Genomic DNA, 24,011 nt, shown 5'->3' with positions numbered 1-24,011 from the left:
TTGGGATTACGAGGGTGGTTGTCGCTGTTGTTAGCTAGAGCCATCAATTTGTGACTTCCTCAAACTATTTTTCTCCTCAGTGGAGTATGGAAAGAAAAAAAAGATAAAATTTAAAGAGAAATAGATAGTGGCTGAAAAGGGTAGTCTAAGGATGTAAATGTCAATTGAAAGAAAGCTAGATAATAATCTAGGGACTGAATAACACAGTGAGCGCAGAGGTAGATGAGAATTGTGGTTAATAGTACAAATACAAAAATGTCGATCTGTGAACTAGAGCAGATGTATGTCACTATTGCAGGGTGGTTGCAATGTGGAGAAGCATGGGAAAATACAGTTAATGTAACCTACACTATAGTTAACAACAGTACTGTAATATTCTTACATCAGTGCCAAAGATGTACTGTGTTAATAATAGGGGGAGATGGAAAAAATATCCCAAATGTACACTTTGGACCATCATTAGTGGTAATAGTCTCTCTATATACAATATATTATCTCATAATCTATAACAAATGTTCCACAGTGGTGTGGTGTGTTGGTGAAGGGTTGCTGTATGGGAATTCTACACATATGCATGATTGTTTTCTAAGTTCACAATTTCTGTAATAAAAAAATATTTAAAAAAAAAATAAGTACTGCCTCTTTAAGACTCCTCTTTTGCTTTTGCCTGAGGAGGATTAGAACAATGGCTGGTGCCCCAGCTATTTGAAGTAGGTGATGAAAGGCAGTGATCAGCAATCAGACCACACAACTAGGTTTTGAAGATCAGAGCTTTATAGACCACCCTGGTATCGGGTAGGCTGCACAAAGAGCCCAGGCTGCCATCCTTTGCTCTCTATCACATGGTTGAGGGATGGCAAATGATAGCTGCTGTCTACAGGGTGAAATTCACCATTATTTACTACAATTTACCAGCCTCTTCCTCCAGCTCTTCTCTGGGTGTTGCACATTGTTCCAGAAGACTTAAGAATTGCAAAATAGTTGACTCATACCATTCCTACCAGTTCAATATTTGTTTTGGTGGAGAGACTGAATCCTGGAGTTTCCTATTCTAACCAACTTCCTCCAATCTTCTCCTCTCATGGAATTTTAATGTTAATTTTTCATATTTGGAGGAAGGGGGCATAGGCAATTTCTTCAGAAATTTTTTCTAATGAAGTAATATTTTCTCCCACCTGAAAATTTGAAAATAATAGAAAAATATTTTATAAAGTAAACAAGTGTTTTATGTAATTTTGGTAATCTTGAATATGGCCTTGTGTTATCTGGCTTTTTCCATTCAACTTCATTATAAACATTTTCTAATGTTATATATTTTAAAACCCTCCTTATAAGCATAGTATTTAATGATGCCTTAAGTATCTTTGCTATATTTCCTGTCTTCTTCCTCAGGCAGGCAACTTTTAAAACCTTTAACCTTCAAAGTTGTTTTAAGGTGTGTCTTCAAGGAAGTTTGAGTAAGGAGGGACACTTTCAATATTTGACTAGGCAGAAATTCAGCATGAAATGTTGACTATCTGAATTTATTGAAATCCCGTTGCCCAATCTTTTACAAAAGCAGAAGGACAATAAAAGTTTATATATAATCTTTTGACACAAAAATTTCTCCTAGAAATTTACCCAGCAGAAAACACAAAAATATGTCTTTATAACATTTTTTTCCAACAGCAAAAAAACTGTAAGCAGTCTAAATGTACATTAGTAAGGGCATGTATAGATAAATCACTGTCCATCTGAAATCCAATACCATAGAATCATTACAAAAAATTAGATAGCTGTATATTTACTAATGTGCAATGATATCCAAAATAATAGGTAAGTGGGGGAAAAAAGCCACTCAATATCATCTCATTTCTTTAAAAAATAAATATATAATATAATTATATATAAATCTAGAAAAACTCACATTAAAACTAATAGTGGTCATCTGGAGGGGAATTGGTTTATAAGAGAACTTCACCTTTCACTTTCTGTATATTTCTGTTATGCAATTTTTTTTTTTCATTTAAAAAAATCATATTTTATATGCAGGATAAAACAAAGTCCACTCTCAAGAGCTCATTCTTCCAATCCTCAAAGATTCTCCATGGTCATGGGACAATTTTCCATCCATTTCCTCTTTGTGTCCCCTAAAATTTTCTTCTTTCTCCTTTCCTTCTTGTGTATCAACTTCAGTAATTAAATTTAATGATTGAATGTTGAATTTTAGAATGTATGTGCAACATCTTCATGCTCAGACCTAACCAAAGCATTGACCCTTTAACAAAAGATTCTTATTTTAAAATGGTCTCTGAGAATTCACCTAGCAAATAGATATATTTAGAGGAAAATGGACCCTAGAAATATAAATAAATGTCCCTTCCCTTGTCCCCCAGCTTTTTACACCTGGATTTGTAGTATGAATCTTTTCTATTCTAAGATATTACTTTAGTTGACAAATAACATAGTCTCCATCATCTTTCCCCTTAGTACATGTCTTTCTTTCCTCTCTTTCTCACTGATCATCTTTTTCTAAATCTAGTCTCTTTCTTGTAGGTGTTAGTGTTATAATTATTTTTTTTAATTCTACGTATATGCTTTTATACTTTTTCCAACTATGACATATTACACAATAGTTTAAAAACTCATTTATAGAGAAGCATATGTGGCTCAAGCGATTGAGCTCCCACCTACCACATGGGGAGGTCTATGGTTCAGTTCCCAGTACCTCTTAAAGAAGTTAGGGGGCTGGCGTGACAGGCAGGCATGGCAAGCTGACACAACAAGATTATGTAATGAGACACAAGAAGAAAAACACAACAAAGCAGGGAGCAGAGGTTCCTAGTGCCTCCTAAAGAAGATGAGCCAGTGAGCTGACATGACAGGCAGGTGTGGCAACATGACACAACAAGAAAAATAAGAAAAACCTAATGAGAGAACAACAAAGCAGGGAATGGAGGTGGCACAAGCAATTAGGTGCCTCCCTCCCACATCGGAAGTCCTGGGTTCAGTTCCTGGTGCCTCCTAAAGAAACAAAGAAGATGAACAGACACAGCGATGCAAACAATGAGGGGGTGAGAAGAAATTAATTAAATGTTTGAAAAACTCATTTTTGGGAAGCAGATTTGGCTCAACTGATAGAGCATCTGCCTACCATATGGGAGGGTCTAGGGTTCGATACCCAGGGCCTTCCTGACCCATGTGGTGAGCTGGCTTACACTCAGAGCTGCCGTGCACAAGGAGTACTGTGCCACACAGGGGTGTCCCTCACGTAGGGGTGCCCCATGTGCAAGGAGTGCTCCCTGCAAGGAGAGCCACCCCACGTGAACAAAAGTACAGCCTGCCCAGGAGTGGCACCGCACACACACACAGCTGATGCAGCAAGATGATGCAACAAAAGAGACGCAGTTTCCCGGTGCCTCTGAGGGTGCAAGTGGACACAGAAGAGCACACAGCAAATGGACACGAGAAAGCAGACAATGGGGCATGGGGCGGGGGAAGGGGAGAGAAATACATAAAATAAATCCTTTAAAAAAAAAACCCTCATTTGTAAAGTTTTACATGTGTTGAGATGCTATTATGGGAAAAAGTAATATTCAAGATCATATAGTTTCTAGATCCTAGTCTCCACTGTTGCTTTATTTATAGTGCTTCTCTTTTATATTTCTGTTGACAGTCAGACATTACTCTGAAACAGAAGTTATATGGTTAGGAAGAAATGAGAAAACAAAGGAAACATTTTTTCCAAGCACTTTGATACTGGCTGAAACATTTGCATACCTGTTGAGATTTTTAAAGTCACCAAAGTCCTTGGGAATATTTATGTTATACCAAAATAAATTATGAGTTCTAAAGTAAGCTATAGTTTAACCTTTTTTTTTTTTGAAAGATTTATTTATTTCTCTCCCCTTCCCCCCCTCCGCCTCAATTGTCTGTTCTCTGTGTCTAGATTAACCCTATTTTTACAAATAAGTTGTATGAAAACCAAGTTTTGCAAAAAAAAAAAAAAATATGTGGACCCTCCTCCTTTAACAGATATAACTCTTGTAGCAGGCGGGAAGCAGACAATGGAGTAAATTAATCCTAGCCTTGCATCTAAGGTCAGGCCTGAAGGAAATTTGGAGATATGTGAGGGAGTATTTATGGTTCAAGGCTGAGCTTTTGCCAGATTAATATTCACTTTCACTTATACCTTTATGCTCTCAAGAAACATGGAGCAGATGCATATATCAGTCATATGGGATACTTTCTCCATAAGAAATGTGTGGTCTAGAGAGAATAGACTGTTGGTTGTAGTTTAGTATAGTAGATGCTATGGAAGAGGTATGCAGAGGTACACATAGATAAGGAACCTAATCAGAGTGTGGTATGGAGGGGAAGACAATGTCAGAGGTTACATGGAAGATGTGGCACCTGTACTCAATCCTTAAAAATAAGAAAGAGTTACGGGGAGGACAGGTATTGATTCTTTTAGACAGAGGGAACAGTGTATGCAAAGACCAATAGGTAAAAATGATGCATTAATAGTACTTAAGGTACTTCAGGATAGCTAGAGCATACTGTTTTAGGTGAAGGAGGCCAGAGAGGAGACCAGTAAGTAGAAATCTGGTTAGGGTGCTATACTAAGGACTTTGGACTTGATCCTAAAGGCTGGGAGGGCCATGAAAAGATTTTTAAGTGGAGGGCAAGGGAGTTACAAAAGATTTGAGCTTAAAGGTCTTATTTGATTATAGTAGGAAAATGGAATTGGAGGACCTTTACATCTAGCAGTGTTGTGGTCAAGTCCTCCAAAGAGCTACAAAATAATTGTCTTGAATAAACTTAATAGTTAATGTATCATTGAGCCCTTAGAAAGTAAAGGAAATCTTCAAGGGTCCCTAAAAAAATGCCAAAATTAAATCTAAGTAGTAAGCAATAAAACATGATAACCAGATTGTCCTGACAAATGACCAAATTAGTCCTGAGATTTAGGATTGGAGTGCTTAGAAATAAGAGTTGGGCCTGAGGAAAAGTGGGGAAGGCAAGTTTAAATGAGGACCCAGTTGTGTGGCACACCATCCCCCTCCAGTTTCCATTCATGGCTTCTGGCAGAAGCAAATGCACAACTTCCTCTGGAGAAAGAGTTTCTCAATTTAGGCCTTCAGAATCTCACAGATTCACAAAAATTAGATATGGACCTCTTAAAGAAAAAAAACAAACAAACATAAAACATAAAAAGAACCTAACATAAGAAAGAATCAGCAGACTAACAGACATTAGCTTTAGTCTGCCAGGGACCACAGATATTATCACATTAAAATGATCAGACAATATAAAATATCTGTTATTTTTACAGAAATAAAAGATAGAATCACAAAATGAAGAGCAAAAAGATATAAACACAAATGTCCAGGCAAATTTAAAAACTAAGTAGAACTTTAAAAATGAAAAATTATTGAAATAATCTCAAGCAATAGACTTCCTGTCAAGCAACATGGCAGGGTGAGACACTTCAAGGTTTTGAAGCTTTGAACATCTAGCAAAAACTGGCAGAGCCATCTTTCTTAGAGCACCAGAAAACATTTAAAGGGTTGCAATAACTGGGCATGCATCAAATCAAGAAAAGGCAACTTTAGAATGATAGGAAAACCTTGTAACACCCTTGCTGGCCCCTCCTCCACTCTCTCCCAGGCTTGGTGTAAAACTAACATGTGCTATCAGTGTGGTCCCTGGTCCCAGTTTTGGAGGAGACAAAGTAACACCTATGCACATACTGGTTTACATGTGTATTTGTGCCATTCTATCTAGTAGCAGCCTGAAGAGCTGAACCAGGACACTTATTTCAGGCTCAGCATCCCAGAATTTGCCCTGCATTCAGAAGCATCTTACAGAGAACTATATCATTATCAGAAATAATCAAATTACAGTACCCTGGGGCAAAGAATAGAGTGCCTGACTAGGAAGGAAGGGCTGTCTCATAGAAGAGGGAGCATTTGGATTTCTGTATATGGGAAGACTCCTAAGCCTGCAGGCAAATGCCCAGGATAAGACACAAGATCCAAAAAGACCAGAGAGGACCCTGTGCTTTCACCTTGCTATTCTTCATATTTATTGGTAGCAGAGCTAAGCTCAGATGGAGATACCAGCCAACACAGAGCTGATCTTCAAAGACTGTGAAAAGTGTTTTTTATATCTGTTTATTTTAGTTAACGTCCTGGAATTCAAGGACATCTCTTCATATCGCTAACTGGTTACAAACTTAAGGAACAAACACCTCAGGGACTAAGTTTCACAATTAACATACTAAAATGTACAGCATGCAACAAGAGATTACAAGGCATACAAAGAAACAGGAAACAATGGTCCATACAAAGAAACAAGATAAAACATTGGAAACCAGCAAAAATACCAGACTTTGGACCAACCAGACAACAACATTTAAAATGTGATCTTAAATATGCTCAAAGAGCTAAAGGAAAACAAGGACAAAGAACTAAAGGATATCAGGAAAATGATACATAAACAAATGTGAATTTCATTAAAGAGATTGAAATTATAAAAGGGAACTAATAATCAATTCTGGAGTTTAGTACCATAATAAATTTAATTAAAATTTTCCCTAAAGAAGTTCAATAGATTGACCCTGGCAGAAGAAAGAATCAGTGGACTCAAAGATAAAACAATTAAAATTATACAGTCTGAGGAGGAGAAAGAAAAAAGAATGAAACGTATACACAGTCTGAGACCTGTGGGACACCATCAAACTTATTTACACTATAGGAGTCCCAGAAGGAGAAGAAAGAAAAAATGGCAGAAGGAGTACTCAATGAAATAATGACTGAAAACTTCTCAGATCTAACAAAAGACAGGAATATATACATCCAAAAGATAAATGAACAATAAATTTGAAGTGATCCACTTGCAGACATATTATAAGCAATTAATATCATTCTGAGTCCCTTCTCATTTCTTTCTGTGAAGGAAAGCCCCAGTGCCCACAAAATACCCCTACTTACAGCGGTAACAGCAGCAGCTCTGAGGCCCCCAGCAGCCCACAGTCCCTGAACCTCAGCTCCCATCAACAGTGGGGACCCCTCTACCACCATACTGGAGTGATTCCAATTCAAAGGATACCCAATCTAAATTCCAACACCCTTTTCGGCAGATGTGAAAAAGCCAATCATCAAATTCATATGGAAGAGTAAGGAGCCCTGAATAACTAAAACCATCTTGAAAAAGAATAACAAAATTTGAAGAATTCAAACTTCCCAATTTCAAAACTTATTACAAAGCTTCAGTAATCAAAATAGCACTATCTGGGGATCTGAGGTGATTGTGGCTGAGAAGACAGCGGTTGCAGCAGTGACCATGTTCTCGGTCCTAGCCTCAGCCCGACTCCTACCACGGTGATGCCCACCAAGCTGCTGGTGCTCCAGACTGCACTCCTGGCCATGGCCTTGGACTACTTTGTTAGCATCAGCACTCATGCTGAGGAGTGCTTCTTCAAGCGGGTCACCTTGGGCACCAAGATAGGTCTCATCTTCAAAGTGGCCAAAAGCAGCTTCCTGGACATTGACATGGAGATTACAGGGCCTGATAATAAAGGAATTTATAAAGAAGAACAAGATTTCAGTGAAAAATACACATTTGCTGCTCACACGGATGGAATGTACAAGTTTTGTTTTAGTAATAGGATGTCAACCATGACTTATAGATAGTGATGTTCACCACTGATATTGGGGAGGCCCCAAAAGGACAAAACATGGAAACGGAAGCTCACCAGAACAAGCAGAAAGAAAAGATTAATGAGTTAGTGACAGCAGTGACAGCTGTAAAGCATGAACAGTAGTACATGGAAGTTCAGGAGAGAATACACAGAGCGATCAATGACCATTCAAACAGCAGACGGGTCCTTTGGTCCTTCTTTGAAATTCATGGTTCTTGTTCCGATGACATTGGAACAGATCTACTACCTGAAGAAATTTTTTTTTAAGTCCAGAGTATTATTTAATGCTTTTTTCTCATATCTCACAGTATACCAAACATCTTGGTCACAATAGTATCATTAGTGTCTAGGTTTTTATTTTCTGAACTGTACGTTCACAGCTTATGTTTCTTTGTTATATACAGTTATATAAGGAGGAAAACATCTTTCTTGTAAAGTTATAATGAAAACTTGACATTTGATTGTTTTGTTTTGTTTTTAAAATTCTGCCTCCACTACACAGGTCCTTCCAGAAATCAAATGCCATAAGTGAAATATAGGCGTATAGTCCTTTTTTATGTCATGTTTTTCTTTTGTTTTCATAGTAAAATGCAGTTTGTTCAAGAAATCAGCATAAAAGCTGATAGTACTTGTGGCAGTTTAACATTGTTTATGAATTCCAAAAATAGATACTGGATTTTATTTGTAAACTGGTCTGTTGCTCTGGGTGTGATTAAATTACGATTATGGCTTTGATTGGGCCACATCAGTAGGATGTTGAGTCTCTACCCCCTTGGTGTGTGGGGACCCATAGAAAAACCACACTGCACAGAGGGAGGTTGGAGCTTTGAGCTGGAGCCCAGGAAAGAAACACACAGGAAAGAGTAGAGCAGCTGAGCCCAGAGAGAAACAAGCCCAGAAGAGAGACAAGACTTATCCCAGCCTACAGTTGATATTGGAAGAAGCTGGGACAATGGAGACTAAAGAGGAAGAGGAAGGATGAGCGTCAGCAGCCATCTTGCTCCAACACATGGCAACAGACTTTGGTGAGGGAGCTAACTGTAAGCTTCTACCCCAAATAAGTACCCTTTATAAAAGCCAACAAATTTCTGGTGCTTTCCATCAGCACCCTTTGGCCGATTAATACAGTACTTTACTAAAATGACTGCATTCTTTTGATCCCTCTCCTGCAGTTCAAGTTACTAAAGATTCATTTTGTTGAGCTCTTATGAGAAACAACAGTCAGGATCTTGACATTTTCTGCCCAGCCTAATAGCACAGCTCTCTGTACTATGCTATTGTGGTTGGGTGCTTTCATACTTTATTTTTATTTTAAAGATAATACTTGGCGGCGCAGGGGGAGGGGGCGCTGACCTGGATGTTCATTCCTGGGCACCTGAGGGAGTGGAAAGGCTGGGCCCTGCTGCAGGGGGTGGGGGGTGGGGGGAGCGGGGGAGCCACAGACGCCGAGACTGGGACCTCTGCAGCCACCGCCACCATGAGTGATCAGCAGCTGGACTGTGCCTTGTACTTAATGAGGCGCCTGCCTCCACAGCAAATTGAGAAAAACCTCAGTGACCTGATCGACCTGGTCCCCAGTCTATGTGAAGATCTCCTGTTTTCTGTTGACCAGCCTTTGAAAATCGCCAGAGACAAGGTGTTGGGAAAAGATTACCTTTTGTGTGACTACAACAGAGATGGGGACTCATATAGGTCACCATGGAGTAACAAGTATAACCCACCATTGGAAGATGGGGCCATGCCGTCTGCTCAGCTGTGAAAGCTGGAGGTGGAAGCCAATAATGCCTTTGACCAGTATCGAGACCTGTATTTTGAAGGTGGCGTCTCCTCTGTCTACCTCTGGGATCTGGATCATGGCTTTGCTGGAGTGACCCTCATAAAGAAGGCTGGAGATGCATCAAAGAAGATCTAAGGTTACTGGGATTCCATCCATGTGGTGGAAGTGCAGGAGAAATCCAGTGGTCGTACTGCCCATTTTAAGTTGACCTCCATGGTGATGCTGTGGCTGCAAACCAACAAATCCAGCTCTGGCACCATTAACCTTGGAGGCAGCCTTACCAGACAGATGGAGAAAGATGAAACTGTGAGCGACTCCTCCCCACACATAGCCAACATTGGGCGCCTGGCGGAGGACATGGAGAATAAAATCAGAAGTACACTGAATGAGATCTACTTTGGAAAAACAAAGGACGTCGTTAATGGTCTGAGGTCTGTGCAGACGTTTGCAGACAAATCAAAACAAGAAACTCTTAAGAACGACCTGGTGGAAGCTTTGAAGAGAAAGCAGCAAAGTTAAACCTCTGCTTCATGCTAACCAGACATGCCATGCACCTGTTAGGTTTCTTTCTTAGAAAACTCGTTTTCTGATCCCCTTTCCCCTCCTCTCCCCCACCAACAGGTCACCTAACACCTTGCATCATCGACCGCACAGTGCCATCTCTCCCTGAGAATAAAACCTGATAAACACCCTTTTCCATCTCTGTTTCCCACCACATTTTGCTATCAAAACTCTGGATATTTCCATAGAGACTGTGTTTTTTGTTCATCCCCCATCCCCATCTTCCTGCCCTCCATTTATAGGCATAAAATACACTGTCTGTCTGCCTTCCCTCCCACCTTTTTGTTAATTGGTGTAAAAAATGTAAAACAAAAAAAATTTATGAAATAACTAATGTGTGAAAGAAGGAAAACTGGAAATCTGATTCCATGTGTGTGTGGGAGTTGGTTGGGGTTGGGGGTTGGAAGGACAGGACAGGTCTGGGAGGACAGGGAGGCAGCCCTCAGCGCTGTCCTGCACAGACCTGCCCCTGCCAGACAGAGACCACGTTTGGGGTGGGGGTGGGGAATCTGCTGACCATTCTGTTCTTCTGGCCAGGTGCTTTTCTGTCAATTTTTATGGAATGCAAAGCAGTTTTTGTTTTGTTTTATTTTGTTTTGTTTTTTGTAAAGCTTAAACAAAAAAATTCTACATCTTCTACATGAGCCTCCATACTTTAAAAAAAAAAAAAGGAAAAGAGAAAGAAAAAAAAAGTCCGTCTACCACATGCGAGGTCCGCAGTTCAAACCCCGGGCCTCCTTGACCCATGTGGAGCTGGCCCATGTGCAGTGCTGATGCGCACAAGGAGTGCCCTGCCACGCAGGGGTGCCCCCACGTAGGGGAGCCCCACGCACAAGGAGTGCATCCCGTGGGGAGGGCCGCCCAGCGCGAAAGAAAGTGCAGCCTGCCCAGGAATAGCACTGCACACACACAGAGCTGATGCAGCAAGATGATGCAACAAAAAGAAACACAGATTCCCATGCCGCTGACAACAACAGAAGCGGACAAAGAAGACGCAGCAAATAGACACAGAGAACAGACAACTGGGGTGGGGGAGGAAGGGGAGAGAAATAAATAATGGGAGGGAGGGAGGAAGGGAAGGAGGGATAATACTTGTCCCAATTCACATTTCCCCCCACCTCCCTAAATTTTTACTATTGAAACTTAAGACTCAATTACTTCCCCATAAATTGATGACAGCAGCTAATAACTTTTTTTTTTTTTTTTGGTTTCTTCTTAACCTTGTAAGAGTCTCTATTAAAGCCAATTCTCTGGGTGTTTCAGCAAATGGTAGCTCTTTTTCTTTCTGATAGTGGAATGTTCACTTTCTCCTGCACTCTTGGCACTTAGGAAGTGTGTAGTCACACAATTGGAAAAAATCTGGATTTCTGATGCCAAAGTGTTACAGCTTCTTGGATTTAATTGCAATGATATACAGCCACTGTTTTTTTTTTTTAAGAATTGTTTATTTACTGAACCTGGGCCATATTAGATGCACAACCAATTTTAAATTTACATATTTTAATTCAATTCTGAAGTGTTTTCACACGCACAAAAACAATTGGCATGCAACAGTTAAGGTGAAACAGTCACCTTATCGAAAAACTGTTGCAAGTGTTTTCATCCAAGTTAAAAAAAAGATAGTTTACCCTGAACGTGTAAACCTGTAATAAATTTAAATTATATAAAACTTGTTACTTGTAGTTTTCCCCTTGTGAAGATCCAAAAAAAAAAAAAGTACAATTAATACGTCAGTCACAGCATAATCCTAGATCATACACACACCAAATCAGATGCTTCTTTAATTTTAAACCCATCATCAGAGACCAAGAGAAAGTAATTTCACTTTATACAAATTCACATGTACCTAAAATGAAAGATCTAAGAGAAACAAACAAAATCCTAATACTGACGCTGATGTTCAGTACCCTAATTTAAATAGTGGCCCAAAATGCCACTGAGGGAAGCGGACTTGGCCCAGTGGTTAGGGCGTCCGTCTACCACATGGGAGGTCCGTGGTTCAAACCCCGGGCCTCCTTGACCTGTATAGAGCTGGTCCATGTGCAGTGCTGATGCGCGCAAGGAGTGCCCTGCCACGCAGGGGAGCCCCATGCGCAAGGAGTGTGCCCCGTAAGGAGAGCTGCCCAGTGTGAAAGAAAGTGCAGCCTGCCCAGGAGTGGTGCCACACACACAGAGAGCTGACTCAACAAGATGACGCAACAAAAAGAAACAGATTCCCATGCCACTGACAGCAGAAGCAGACAAAGAAGAAGATGCAGCAAAAAGACACAGAGAACAGACAACCGGGGTTGGGGAGGGTGGGGAGAGAAATAAATAAATAAATCTTTTTTTTTAAATGCCACTGATTAAAAGATCGTGGTCCTAAAATCCATAAGTATGTGTGTGTTAAACATGAGGTCCTGCCTCTGTGACTGAATTTGAAAAAATAAAGTTTTATTAGAATAATCCATTTTCAAGAAAAAAAGCATGGTTCTGGCATATAGGACAGTGGAATAGAATTGAGAATTTAGAAATAAACCTTTAAATCTATGGCCAGTTAATTGATTTTTGACAAGGGTTTCTCTTCAACAAATGGTGCTGGGAATACAGGATATGCACTTGCAAAAGAATGAAAATGGACCTTTGCCTCACACCCTATGCAAAAATTAACTCAAAATGTATAAAAGCCCTAAATATAAGAATTAAAACTATAAAACTCCTAGAAGAAAACATAGTAGAGACTTCTGAGAAGATGGTGTCAGAGTAGTTAGGCAGGGCTCAATTCTCTCACGAAAACAACAGAGGAAGGGAAAAGCTGTCCAAGGGAGCTGCTTTGGGGATCTGCAGACTAGGAGAGTGCTGTGCATCCTCCAGGAGGATGAGGGACAGAGAGACAAAGAAGCCAAAAATGAAAACCTTGAGTTACTAACCCTGTGGCCAGGAACAGCACCCATCCCCCCCCCCCCCCCCCAAGGTAAACAGCCTGGATAAAAGGGAGAAAGGGAAGGGGAAAGGAAGAAGGAAAAAATGTGAAATTCTAATAGTTGTAAATTTGGGTATCTGAGTGGCGGGGTATACTAAAATTCTATGTATTATTTTTGCATTTTTCATGCAAATTTGAAATTATTTCAAAATTTTGAAAAAAGAATGATAAGCAAAGAAATTGGTAAGCATCTGAATAAATCTAAACAAGTACTAACTGTATAAAATGATGGTAACGTCCAATTTGTGATGTAAAAAAAAAAAAACTAGGAGATTGGTTAAAATACTACTTAAAAATAAATTAGCTTGAAGGAAGTGGATGTGGCTCAATCAATTGGGCTCCCATCTACCATATGGGAGGTCCTGGGTTCGCTTCCCAGGGCCTTCCTTGTGAAGGCAAGCAGGCCCACGCTGGCAGAGAGCTGATGGCCCACACCTGCAGAGAGCTGGCTCAGCAAGATGACGCAATAAAGGGAGACAAGCAGACACAGAAGAACGCTCAGCAAATGGACACAGAGAGCAGACAGCAAGCAAGCGGCAAGGGGGGGGCAGGGGATAAATAAAATAAATCTTTTAAAAAAATAAATTAGCTTGGGGAGCAGGTATGGCTCAAGCAGTTGTGCACCAACTTCCTACATGGGAGGTCCCAGTTCAGCTCCCAGTGACTCCTAAAGAAGACAAGCCACAGCAAATGTGGAAGTGGCTCAAGCAGTTGGGCATTCGCCTCCCACATGGGAGCTCCTAGGTTCAGTTCCCAGTTCCTTCTAAGGAAAATGAGCAGAAAATAAACAAACAGATGAGAGAGCCATGGTGGGGGAGGGGGATGGTAAAAATTTATTAAAACAAGAAGTTAGCTGCCAGCCTGGGAGGGTATGGCTGTTGAAGAAGGGTGAGGCCTGGGCTGGCCAAGGGTGTGCCATACTGAGTGGAGGGTGCAGCAGGTTGGCTTCATGATTGCTATGCACATGCAGCACTGCCCTTTGGGGCCATGGGCACATTGGAATGGTAAAGCAGAGGAATCATCCCTACCCTGCTGGACATCCTGGTGTGCTTGCTTTCCCGGAAGTGGCACAGATATGAAGCATTGGCAAATGACTTGCTTAATGAAGAGTTGGAGATAGCATATCCAGTCATTGATGGTGTTCCTAATACGATAATACAGACAGCTAGGATGACACATCAAAAGCAAGAAGTGGAAGAGAAGACTGCTTCCCCAAGCCCACGTTTCTGCTCTCCTAAAATCTGGGTCAGAGGACTCTGGTTGCCCTGTCCGGCTTGAGGACCTCAAATGGGGAGAGATGGCAACAACTGGAGTAAACATTTTGATCCAGGAGATGGACGTTAGATATTCAGCGTAACTAGCAACAAGGTAGAAGGAAGCTAGGCCCCTGATAATTTCAGAGAGGAAAACCTAAATAGTAGGAAAACTTTTACATGAAAGAAAAATAAACTTTTCTGTTTAAGTTCTTGTGAACTCTAGATATCTGTTTTACTAACAAAACCGACATAACTACCGTCACCAGAATTGACAGATTAATTGGCTTACTATGTAGCTGATAATGTAATTGCAGAGAGAGTATTTGGTCTTTTCTTTATTTTTTATATTTAGATATACATTTATATTACCCTAGAAAAAAGTGTTCTTGTTTTTTTAAGTAAAACTTACGATAAAGAAAAAAATGAAATGCAGTAGCACTAGACCATAATTTAAAATACATAGATACATTCTATTAATGCTACAGTATATACCTTTTAAAAAGTCAGGGTGGTGGATAATAAGTGGGAGAGAAGAATGTCTGTCTCTCTTCCTACTCTTTTCTTATTCCACTAGTCTCTTTAGCGGGACTGTACTCTGTTGAAAACCTCCCACAAAGCTACACTAGGGCAACTAGCCTGTGCTTTTATAGCCTGCTCTTGCCAATTACTGTACCAGTTTGTGTTCTTCTACCTTTGGACTTGGTTGGGTATTGTTTTAGTTTCCTAGCTGCGAAAACAAATACCATACAGTGGGTTGACTTAACCATAGGAATTTATTGGCTCACGGTTTCAGAGGCTAGGCGTGCTTCCTCCCAGGGAGGGTATCTTCTTGCTGCCTGGCAATCTTGGGGTTCCTGTATTTTTTCATTACAAGGCAATGTTCATGGTGTGTTTTCTCCTTTATCTTCTGGATTCTGTTAATTGAAGTTTCTGGTGCTCCCCATAGCTTCTCTCTTCATCTGACTTTCACTCGTTATAACTATAAAGGACTCTAGTAATCCATATTAAAGGCCAACGTGATTCATTTGGGTCACACTTTAACTGATTTTATTTAAATGGGTCCACTGCCACCAGAATGATGACCAAGACCAAGAACATGTCCAAACTGGGGTTCACTGCTCAATTCCCAACAAGTATTGAACTCTTCAAACATAATTAATGCCGTTGGAGCCAAGATGGTATATATCTTAATACTGATACATCTTTGACCTCTATCTCTGAAAGCTGAACTAGATGGAGATGCTGGAGACCCATTTAGTTTTCAGGAAAGATGTTTCACTTTGCATCTGTCAAAAGTTTGGGACAATGATAGACTTAAGCTGCAAAAACTTGCATTGAACTCTTGTTCTGCCCTTTTTTTTTAAACACAGTTTTGTTGAGATATATTCACATACACATACAATCCTTCTGCCCTAGGTTTTTGAAAGTTCTAACTTAAAACAACTGCAGTATCAAAGAAACATTTCAATAAAGTGTCTTCTTGGAGATTAACAGGCCCAATTATCCACTGATGTCTTTATTTCTTACCTCATACACATGTAAAAGTTAGTCATTGGAAATTTTGTTTAGATTCAAGCTCTTTGGTAAAGTTACATGTTCGGGATAACCAAAATAATTCCAAAGCATCAGTCCTAGAATAGTTGTAGAGAAATGAATTTAAACTAGGGTTACATAAAACCTTACATTAAAATGGATATTTCATGTTGTTAAAAAAAATTCTGAGTTCATTAAAACTTTACTTTCTTTGCCATCAAATGCATACACTAATGATAATACGATGATATTTTGCCCACTTAAAAAATAATAGATTAATAAATTAATTTTAGTCATGCGTGTTGTAACTTCAAAGATAACTTAAAAAACAAAAGAATAGAGTGCATAACTTCTAAACTTAGAAAAAAGAGGCAGTGGAGTTGGCCCAGTGGTTAGGACATCCATCTACCACAGGGGAGGTCCGTGGTTCAAACCCTGGGCCTCCTTGACCTGTGTGGAGCTGGCCCATGCGCAGTGCTGATGCGTGCAAGGAGTGCTGTGCCACGCGGGGGTGTCCGCCACGTAGGGGAGCCCCACGCGCAAGGAGTAAGCCCTGTAAGGAGAGCCGCCCAGCACAAAAGAAAGTGCAGCCTGCCCAGGAATGGTGCCACACATACAGAGAGCTGACACAACAAGATGACGCAACAAAAAGAAACAGATTCCCATGCTGCTGACAACAACAGAAGTGGACAAAGAAGTCTCAGCAAATAGACACAGAGAACAGACAACCAGGATGGGGTGGGGGGAGAGAAATAAATAAATCTTTTTTTAAAAAAAGAAAAAAATTTATTTGCCATTATTTAGCTCAGGACCTCTGTCTACATAATTTCTATAAGCCTTAGTTTCCTCATCTTTAAAATGTGGATAGTAGTAAGTAGTACCTGCCCCATAGTGTTTTTAAAAAATCAATTTTATTGATATATATTCATAAAGGATACAGTCCATCCAAAGTGTACAAATTAATGGTGTAGCAGTTTGATATTATTGATGAATTCCAAAAAGAAATACTGGATTATGTTTCTAAACTGATTTTCTCCTCTGGGCATATTAGATTATATTAGATTCATTGGTTTACTTGATTAAGTAATTATGTAAACCTCTTGTGCTAGTAGGGCCTTGAGTCCCCACCCTTTGGTGGGTGGAGATTCACAGATAAAAGGCATGGCAAAGGACAGAGTTGGGAGTTTTGATGTTGGAGTTTGATGCTGATGCCTTAAGCTGGAGCCGCAGAAAGTAAGTGAAGTAAGCTCACAAAGGAAACAGAAGCAAGCTGCAGGAAAAGAGAAACCCTGAGCCCAGGAAAAAGAGACCTGAGGAAGGAAGGAACCCAGGAAGCCTGAACCCTCACAGATGTCGGCAGCCATCTTGCTCTAACACGTGGAAACAGACTCTTTTAAGGGAAGTAACTTATGCTTTATGGCCTGGTATCTGTAAGCTCCTACCCCAAACAAATACCCTTTATAAAAACCAAGTGATTTCTGGTATTTTACATCAGCACCCTTTGGCTGACTAATATAGATGGAATTTGGTATAATAAAGTTGTGCATTAATCACGTCAATATTAGAGCATTTTCATTAATCCAATAATAATGATAATAAAAAACACACACACAAATTCTACCCCTTAATAATCACCTCTCAATCTCTCTATCCTTCCTATCATATATAAGTACTATTCTAATTTCTTCTAATTTGTTTGTATTCATATTTTGTATAGATGAAGTCAAATAATATATAATACCTTTTGTCTAGTTTCTTTCACTTATTATGCTTCCTTTTTTTTTTTTTTTTACCCACAATAGAAGATTATTATTATTTTTCTATACACTACTGTGCAGTTTGCTTTGGTTGTATATTTGCCTAATTATTAACATCTTCTGACATTTAACATACATTTGTTCAGTTTCGAAGAAAACCAGTCATATATGCAATCTTAACCCATATTCATGTCTCAGAGGAGGTTTTACTATACTATACAGTCCCATGTTACATGTTTTCATTTTCCTTCTAGTAATATACCTCACCATAGACTTTTATCTTTCAAACACTATCATACCCATATGTTAGCACTGCTATTTACAAACACTGTGATTTCTTTCACCATTTCTGTCCATTTCCAAACATTTATGAACAACCTTTTGACCAGTTCTGCTCAGATTAAAGCTCAACTTTAAATTCTCTAATTTCATCCTATTTTCTGGTGACCTATATTCTTAGTTATTAACTCCATGAATTTATGCAATATATTTAGTTCATAGTAGCACGATTATACAGTATATGTCCTTTTGTGTCTGACTTGCTTGACTCAACATTAAAGTCCTCCAGGTTCATCCATGTTGTCATATGCTTCACAATTTCATTTCTTCTTACAGCAGAATAATATTACTTCATATGTAAACACCACAGTTTGTTTATCCATTCATTGGTTGATCGACACCCGGCTTGTTTTCATTTTTTGGCACTTGTGAATAATGCCACCATAAACATGGGTGTGCATATGTCTTGTTCATGTCGTTGCTCTCAGTTCTTCTTGTGTATACCTGTTACTGGTATTACCACATGGGTTACAGGGCAGATCTATATCTAACTTCCTTAGGAACTGCCAAATAGTCCTCCACAGAGATTGTATCATTCTACATCCCACCAAAAGTGAGTAAGCTTTCCTGTCTCTCCACATCTTCTCCAAACCTTGTAGTTTCCTTTTTTTTTCTGCCCCGTCCCCTCCCCTCCCCCATTATCTGCTCTCTTTGCCCATTTGCTGTGTGTTCTGTGTCTCCTTGTGGTCTTGTCAGTGGCACCAGGAATCTGTGTCTCTTTTTTTGTTGTGTCATCTTGCTGCATCAGCTCTTTGTGTGTGCGGTGCCAGTCCTGGACAGGCTACGCTTTTTTTGCATGGGGCGGCTCTCCATGCAGGGTGCATTCTTTGCATGTGGGCTCCCCTACGCAGGAGACACCCCTGCATGGCACGGCACTCCTTGCGCACATCAGCACTGCTCATGGGCCAGCTCACCACATGGGTCAGGAGGTCCTGGGTTTGAACCCTGGACCTCCCATATGGTAGGCGAATGCTCTATCAGTTGAGCCAAATCTGCTTCCCTTTTCTGTCTTTTTAATAGTGGCCATTCTAATAGTTGTGAAATTATGTATCATTGTAGCTTTGATTTGCATTTCCCTAATTGATAGGGAAAAAACATTTCATGTTTCTTTTTTGCCATTTTTATTTCTTCTTTGGACAAATGTCTATTCAAGTCTTTTGCCCATTTTTTAATTGGGTCATTTGTCTTTTTATTGTTAAGTTGTATGATCTCTTTATAGACCATGTATGTTAAACCCTTATTGGATATGTGATCTCCAAATATTTTCTCCCATTGAACTGGCTGTCTTTTCACCCTTTTGACAAAATCTTGTGAGTCCAAAGTCTTTTGGTTATGGATATCCAGTTCTCCCAGCACCATTTGTAGGCTGTTTTGTCCCAGTAAAGTGGATTTGGTAGGCTTGTCAAAAACCAGTTGACCATAGAGGTAAGGGTCTAATTTTGGACTCTTAGATATATTCCATTGATCAATGTGTCTGTCTTTATGCCAGACTTTATGCCATGCTGTTTTGGCCACTATAGTTTTGTAATGTGTTTCAAAGTCAGGCAGTGAAATTCCTCCCACATTGCTCTTCCTTTTTAGAATGTTGTTAGCTATTCAAGTGCCTTTTCCTTCCAAATAAGTTTGGTAATTGCCTTTTCTATTTCTGTAAAGTAGGCTGTTGAAATTTTTATTGGTATTGCATTGAATCAGTTTGGGTAGGACTGACATCTTCACACTGTTTAGTCTTCCAATCCATGAACGCAGAATGTCTTTCCATTTGTTAAGGTATTCTTTGATTTCTTTCACCAGTGTTGTGTAGTTTTCTGAATACAGGTCCTGTATGTCTTTGTATGAACCTCCTTGATTAGTTGTCTCAAATCTTCATGACTCAGCACTCCTGACTCATCATGACTCAGCACTTTTGATTGTACCCAGGCCCACAATATGGCCTATGCTCCCTACATGATGCTCAATTTTTCTCTTTTGCATAGGGATTTAATGGCAGGTAGCTGTGTGTTTCTACTGTTCTTTGATTCTTGGTTCAAACTGTTGTAACTCTTTGGAATTGTCCCTGTTTAGTTGCTCAAATCTCAGCCATGGATTAAGTAATGAACAGCTTCCAAAGGCCAGAAAAAGCCTCTTTCATTTATTAACTTTTATTTTCCTCACATGCACTTCCTTGGTCTGCCAGCAGATGGTGCTTTTTCACAGACCTCTTAACCCAAACCCTGGTCAGATTGTGTTCACTATAACCCTGACTGGAACAACGTGATAAAGGATCCTGCCTCAGGGCTATTCAGAACCTCACAAATCAGACTTTCTCAAAAGCTGTTTTCCATCATTTGCCGCCAACCCCCTCCCTTTCCTGGGTAGGAAATAAGTCTAGTCCCCTCTGCATCCTCAACAACTTGTCCCAGTCAGTAGGGAGGGTGTTTGAGAGGGTTGGATCTCTTTAGTCCCATGCTGGCTCCCAAGGCAAACAATGGTACAGCTCTACTTGGCCTGGAAGGTTTTTTGGGACATAGCAGACCAAATTTATTGGCCAAAACTTGAATCAGCCTTAGGCTGCATCCCTTTCTCTTCCTCTCCTGAGAAGTGGATCTCTATGGCCCCCTCTGTCTGTAGCCTCCAGCCAGGTTCCCAAGAACTCAATGCTGTGTGCTCTGAGGGTGGGGGTACAGGCACCTTACCCTGATGTCCTAAGCCCTAGAATATTTTTCCAGGCAATTTCTGCCTGTCCTTTAGCTATCTTTCTGGGAAAGACATGAGTCCTGTTCACTCTAATCCTCCATCTTCCCAGATGTTCTGAACTCATAGAGTTTTTGTGAGGATGTAATCAGATAATGCATGTAAAAAAGCTTATCACAAATCTAGTACAAAATAAGTGCTCAATAAATATTAGAAATTACTAATTTTTTTAGTCTTTTTTTTTTAAAGATTTATTTCACACACACACACACGTGTTGTCTGCTGTGTCTACTTGCTGTGTGCTCTTTTGTGTCTGCCTGCACCCTCAGCGTCACCAGGAAACTGTGACACTTTTTTGTTGTGTCATCTTACTGCATCAGCTCTCCGTGTGTGCGGCGCCACTCCTGGGCAGGCTGTGCTTTTTTTCATATGGGGTGGCTCTCCTTGCAGGGCACACTCCTTGCGCATGGGGCATCCCCATGTGGGGACACCCCTGCATGGCACGGCATTCCTTGCATGGCAGCTCTGCACATGGACCAGCTCACCACAGGGGTCAGGAGGCCCTTGGTAGCAAACCTGGACCCTCCCATATGGTAGACAGACACTCTTATCAGTTGAGCCACATCCGCTTCCCTAAATTACTATTATTAAGAAATGATTCAGCCCTTTGCTGATACTTGTATCTGTGCTAGAAACTTCCTGCAGACATCTTGCTTTATTACTCTCCAGTGAGGGTGATTGCTAAAGCCAGAAAGTACTAAGCAGTTCTAATATTTCTAATGGGTTCTCCTTGTGCTGATCATAACTCCTTGCTCAGAACATTCAGGATTCACTATTACCTTTCAGTTAAAAGTTCAAAGCATTAAAGGCTTTCTGCTTTCTGTCCCCAACCAACCTAATCTCATAATGTCTCTCAAAAAACATCAAGTTAGATCTTTAAACATATTTGAGATGTCTCTCTTTGACACTTTTGCTTATGTGAGTCACTTGCTTTGAATGCCTTTTTGAAGACTAGGTAGAATTGGCATGGTTCCCTCATCTGGAAAATACTCCTTTCTGCCATATTCAACCTAAAATCCAGTTAGGGTTCCTGACTACTCTAGCCCTTAGTGATTTATAGTTTGAAATACTATGATCTGAACCAAACTTTTAAGTCATTTATGTATGTCTCTTCTGCCGCTTTTTCAATTTGTCCTTTATTTAAATCTTGTATTGTTCACAGAACTTAAGTTTGCACGGTCTTTCCAGCTTGATTTTAAACTTCTTTAGGATAGAGACTATATGTTCTTTGTCTTTTTATCCCCTTTAGCACCTAGGAAAGGGAAATTAACATTTGTGTGCCAACTATGTATCAGGCACTATACCAATTGCTTATTTATGTATATGATCCCATTTAATCTTCACAGCAAACTTATAAAGATAGATATTAGTATCCCCATTTTATGTGTAAGGAAATTGAGCTTCAAAAAGGTTAAGTAACATTCCCAAGGCACTTAGTCAGTTGCCAACCTAGGTTTCTATTCACCACTCATCAAAACAACTTGTAAATAGTACATATCTAGGAAGAGTAAAAGGCTCAAATGATGATACTTTTTTCTGCCTAATTTATTCTTTTTTTTATTTTATTTTTTTATTTATTTCTCTCCCCTTACCCCCCGCCCCCAGTTGTCTGCTCTCTGTGTCCATTCGCTGTGTGTTCTTCTGTGACCGCTTCTATCTTTATCAGCAGCACTGGGAATCTGTGTTTCTTTTTGTTGTGTCAGCTCTCTGTGCGTGCGGCACCAATCCTGGGCAGGCTGCACTTTCTTTCACTCAGGGCGGCTCTCCTTACGGGGCACATGTGGGATTCCTTACACAGAGGACACCCCTGTGTGGCACGGCACTCCTTACGTGCATCAGCACTGCACATGGGCCAGCTCCACACGGGTCAAGGAGGCCGGGGGTTTGAACCGTGGACCTCCCATGTGGTAGGTGGACGCCCTATCCATTGGGCCAAGTCCGTGTCCCGTAATTTTTTCTTAGCCCACTCTGAAATTTAGGGTGTCATGAAAACTTCACGGACGTCAAAATTATTTTCAAGAAATAAGATTTGACATGCCCATTATTAAATGACAGTATAATCAACAGAATCCACTAAATAGCTTGAAGGCAAACAGAAGATCATACTCAGAAGGCACTCTATTCTCTTATTCTCTACTTTGTTCTGAGTTCATGTAGTGTGATGTGAAATGAATCACAATTCTTAGGGTGCTTGCTACAAATCAGTATCTCTTTCAGAACATACTTTCTTTTCTCTTCTTTTCTAGGGTTACACATCTTTCTGGAATGACTGCATATCATCTGGCCTGCGAGGAGGCATACTGATAGAGCTGGCCATACGAGGTCGAATCTATTTAGAACCTCCCACCATGCGTAAGAAGCGACTACTAGACAGGAAGGTATAGCATCCTCGGTGAACATCCTCTTAACTTATGGAAAGGAAGATATCAATAGTCCATTTTTACTATTTGAAAGAATAAGATTTAAGTAGTGAGACAAGATAAATATCATTATCTGAGCTATACTATTGTCTAGAGAGGTTTAATTATCCATAGCATAGTATCCATAGTCTAAGAGTTACAGGAATTTCATGGTTTTATCTTCTTATTTTAATGCAAAAAGTAATATTTAGGTTGCTGTTGATTATTTTTCTTTATTTCTATATCTATAACATTATGAAATAGATTATTATAGAGAAGGAAGTAAAGATGTGGTTCAGATCCAATCTTTGCTCATCCTCAGATAACTATTCAGTTTTTCTTCTTCCATTCATTACGTATCCTCTCTAGTATATAAGCTATACTCCTGTCTCCATTTTCTTACTGCTCATTTTCTCCATTTATAACTCCTCTGTGATCCTTAGTACTCTACTGAAACTATACACTTAGATACCACTAGCTTCTTTTCAGTCTTCAATTTATTTTTCTCTTTGAACCTATATGTGGGTTTGACAATTTTGACCCCCTCCTCCTACTTGAAACTTTCTCCGCTCTTGACTTTTCTTATATATTACATTCTCTTGCCTCTTAGTCTATACCCAATTTCCTTTACTTTTCTGTTCCTTAACACCTTAATATTAGTTTGTTTCCCTTTGCATACCTTTCTCTATCTTTTTGGAAATCTCATTTACCTCCACAGTTTCGTCTGACACCTCCTTGAGATTAACTCCCAAATTTCTAGGCATGTGTTCTTTCTCCACCTCCAGTCACGTATTCAGCTATTGGTGAGACATTTCACCTTAGCCATTCCAAATCACTTAAACCAAACTTAGCAAATTTTCCCCAAAACTGGCTTCCTTTCCTAATTTTCCTTCATCTGTTGTTTCACAAGTTGGATACCCAGACTCAAAGATTTATTTTTAAATCCTTTCTCTCTCATCATCTGTTTTTAGTATGTCACTAGAGCCCAGTAGAAATGTTATTTCTGTGTCCCC

The 24,011-nt window shown here is 39.9% G+C and overlaps 1 protein-coding gene and 2 pseudogenes across 3 annotated transcripts in view; all 3 read left to right on the top strand.

Annotated features, from left to right (window-relative positions):
- Positions 1–24,011, top strand: part of GOLPH3L (golgi phosphoprotein 3 like) — an 89,662-nt gene that overhangs the window by 46,789 nt on the left and 18,862 nt on the right. For 2 of the 3 annotated variants that reach the window (XM_004461597.5, XM_058275311.2), the window contains one exon: positions 22,846–22,977. The exons of the other annotated variant lie outside the window; for it this stretch is intronic. In XM_004461597.5, coding sequence (XP_004461654.1) covers positions 22,846–22,977 — 132 coding nt within the window. The remainder of the gene's footprint in view (positions 1–22,845; positions 22,978–24,011) is intronic. 3 annotated transcript variants of the gene reach the window in all.
- LOC139436267 (transmembrane emp24 domain-containing protein 2 pseudogene) lies at positions 7,272–8,094 on the top strand (annotated as a pseudogene).
- Positions 9,110–10,087, top strand: LOC139436266 (F-actin-capping protein subunit beta-like; annotated as a pseudogene).

The sequence above is a fragment of the Dasypus novemcinctus genome, chromosome 13, assembly GCF_030445035.2.
Source record: "Dasypus novemcinctus isolate mDasNov1 chromosome 13, mDasNov1.1.hap2, whole genome shotgun sequence".
Lineage (NCBI taxonomy): Eukaryota > Metazoa > Chordata > Mammalia > Cingulata > Dasypodidae > Dasypus > Dasypus novemcinctus.
This window is presented reverse-complemented; position numbering and strand designations above follow the sequence as displayed.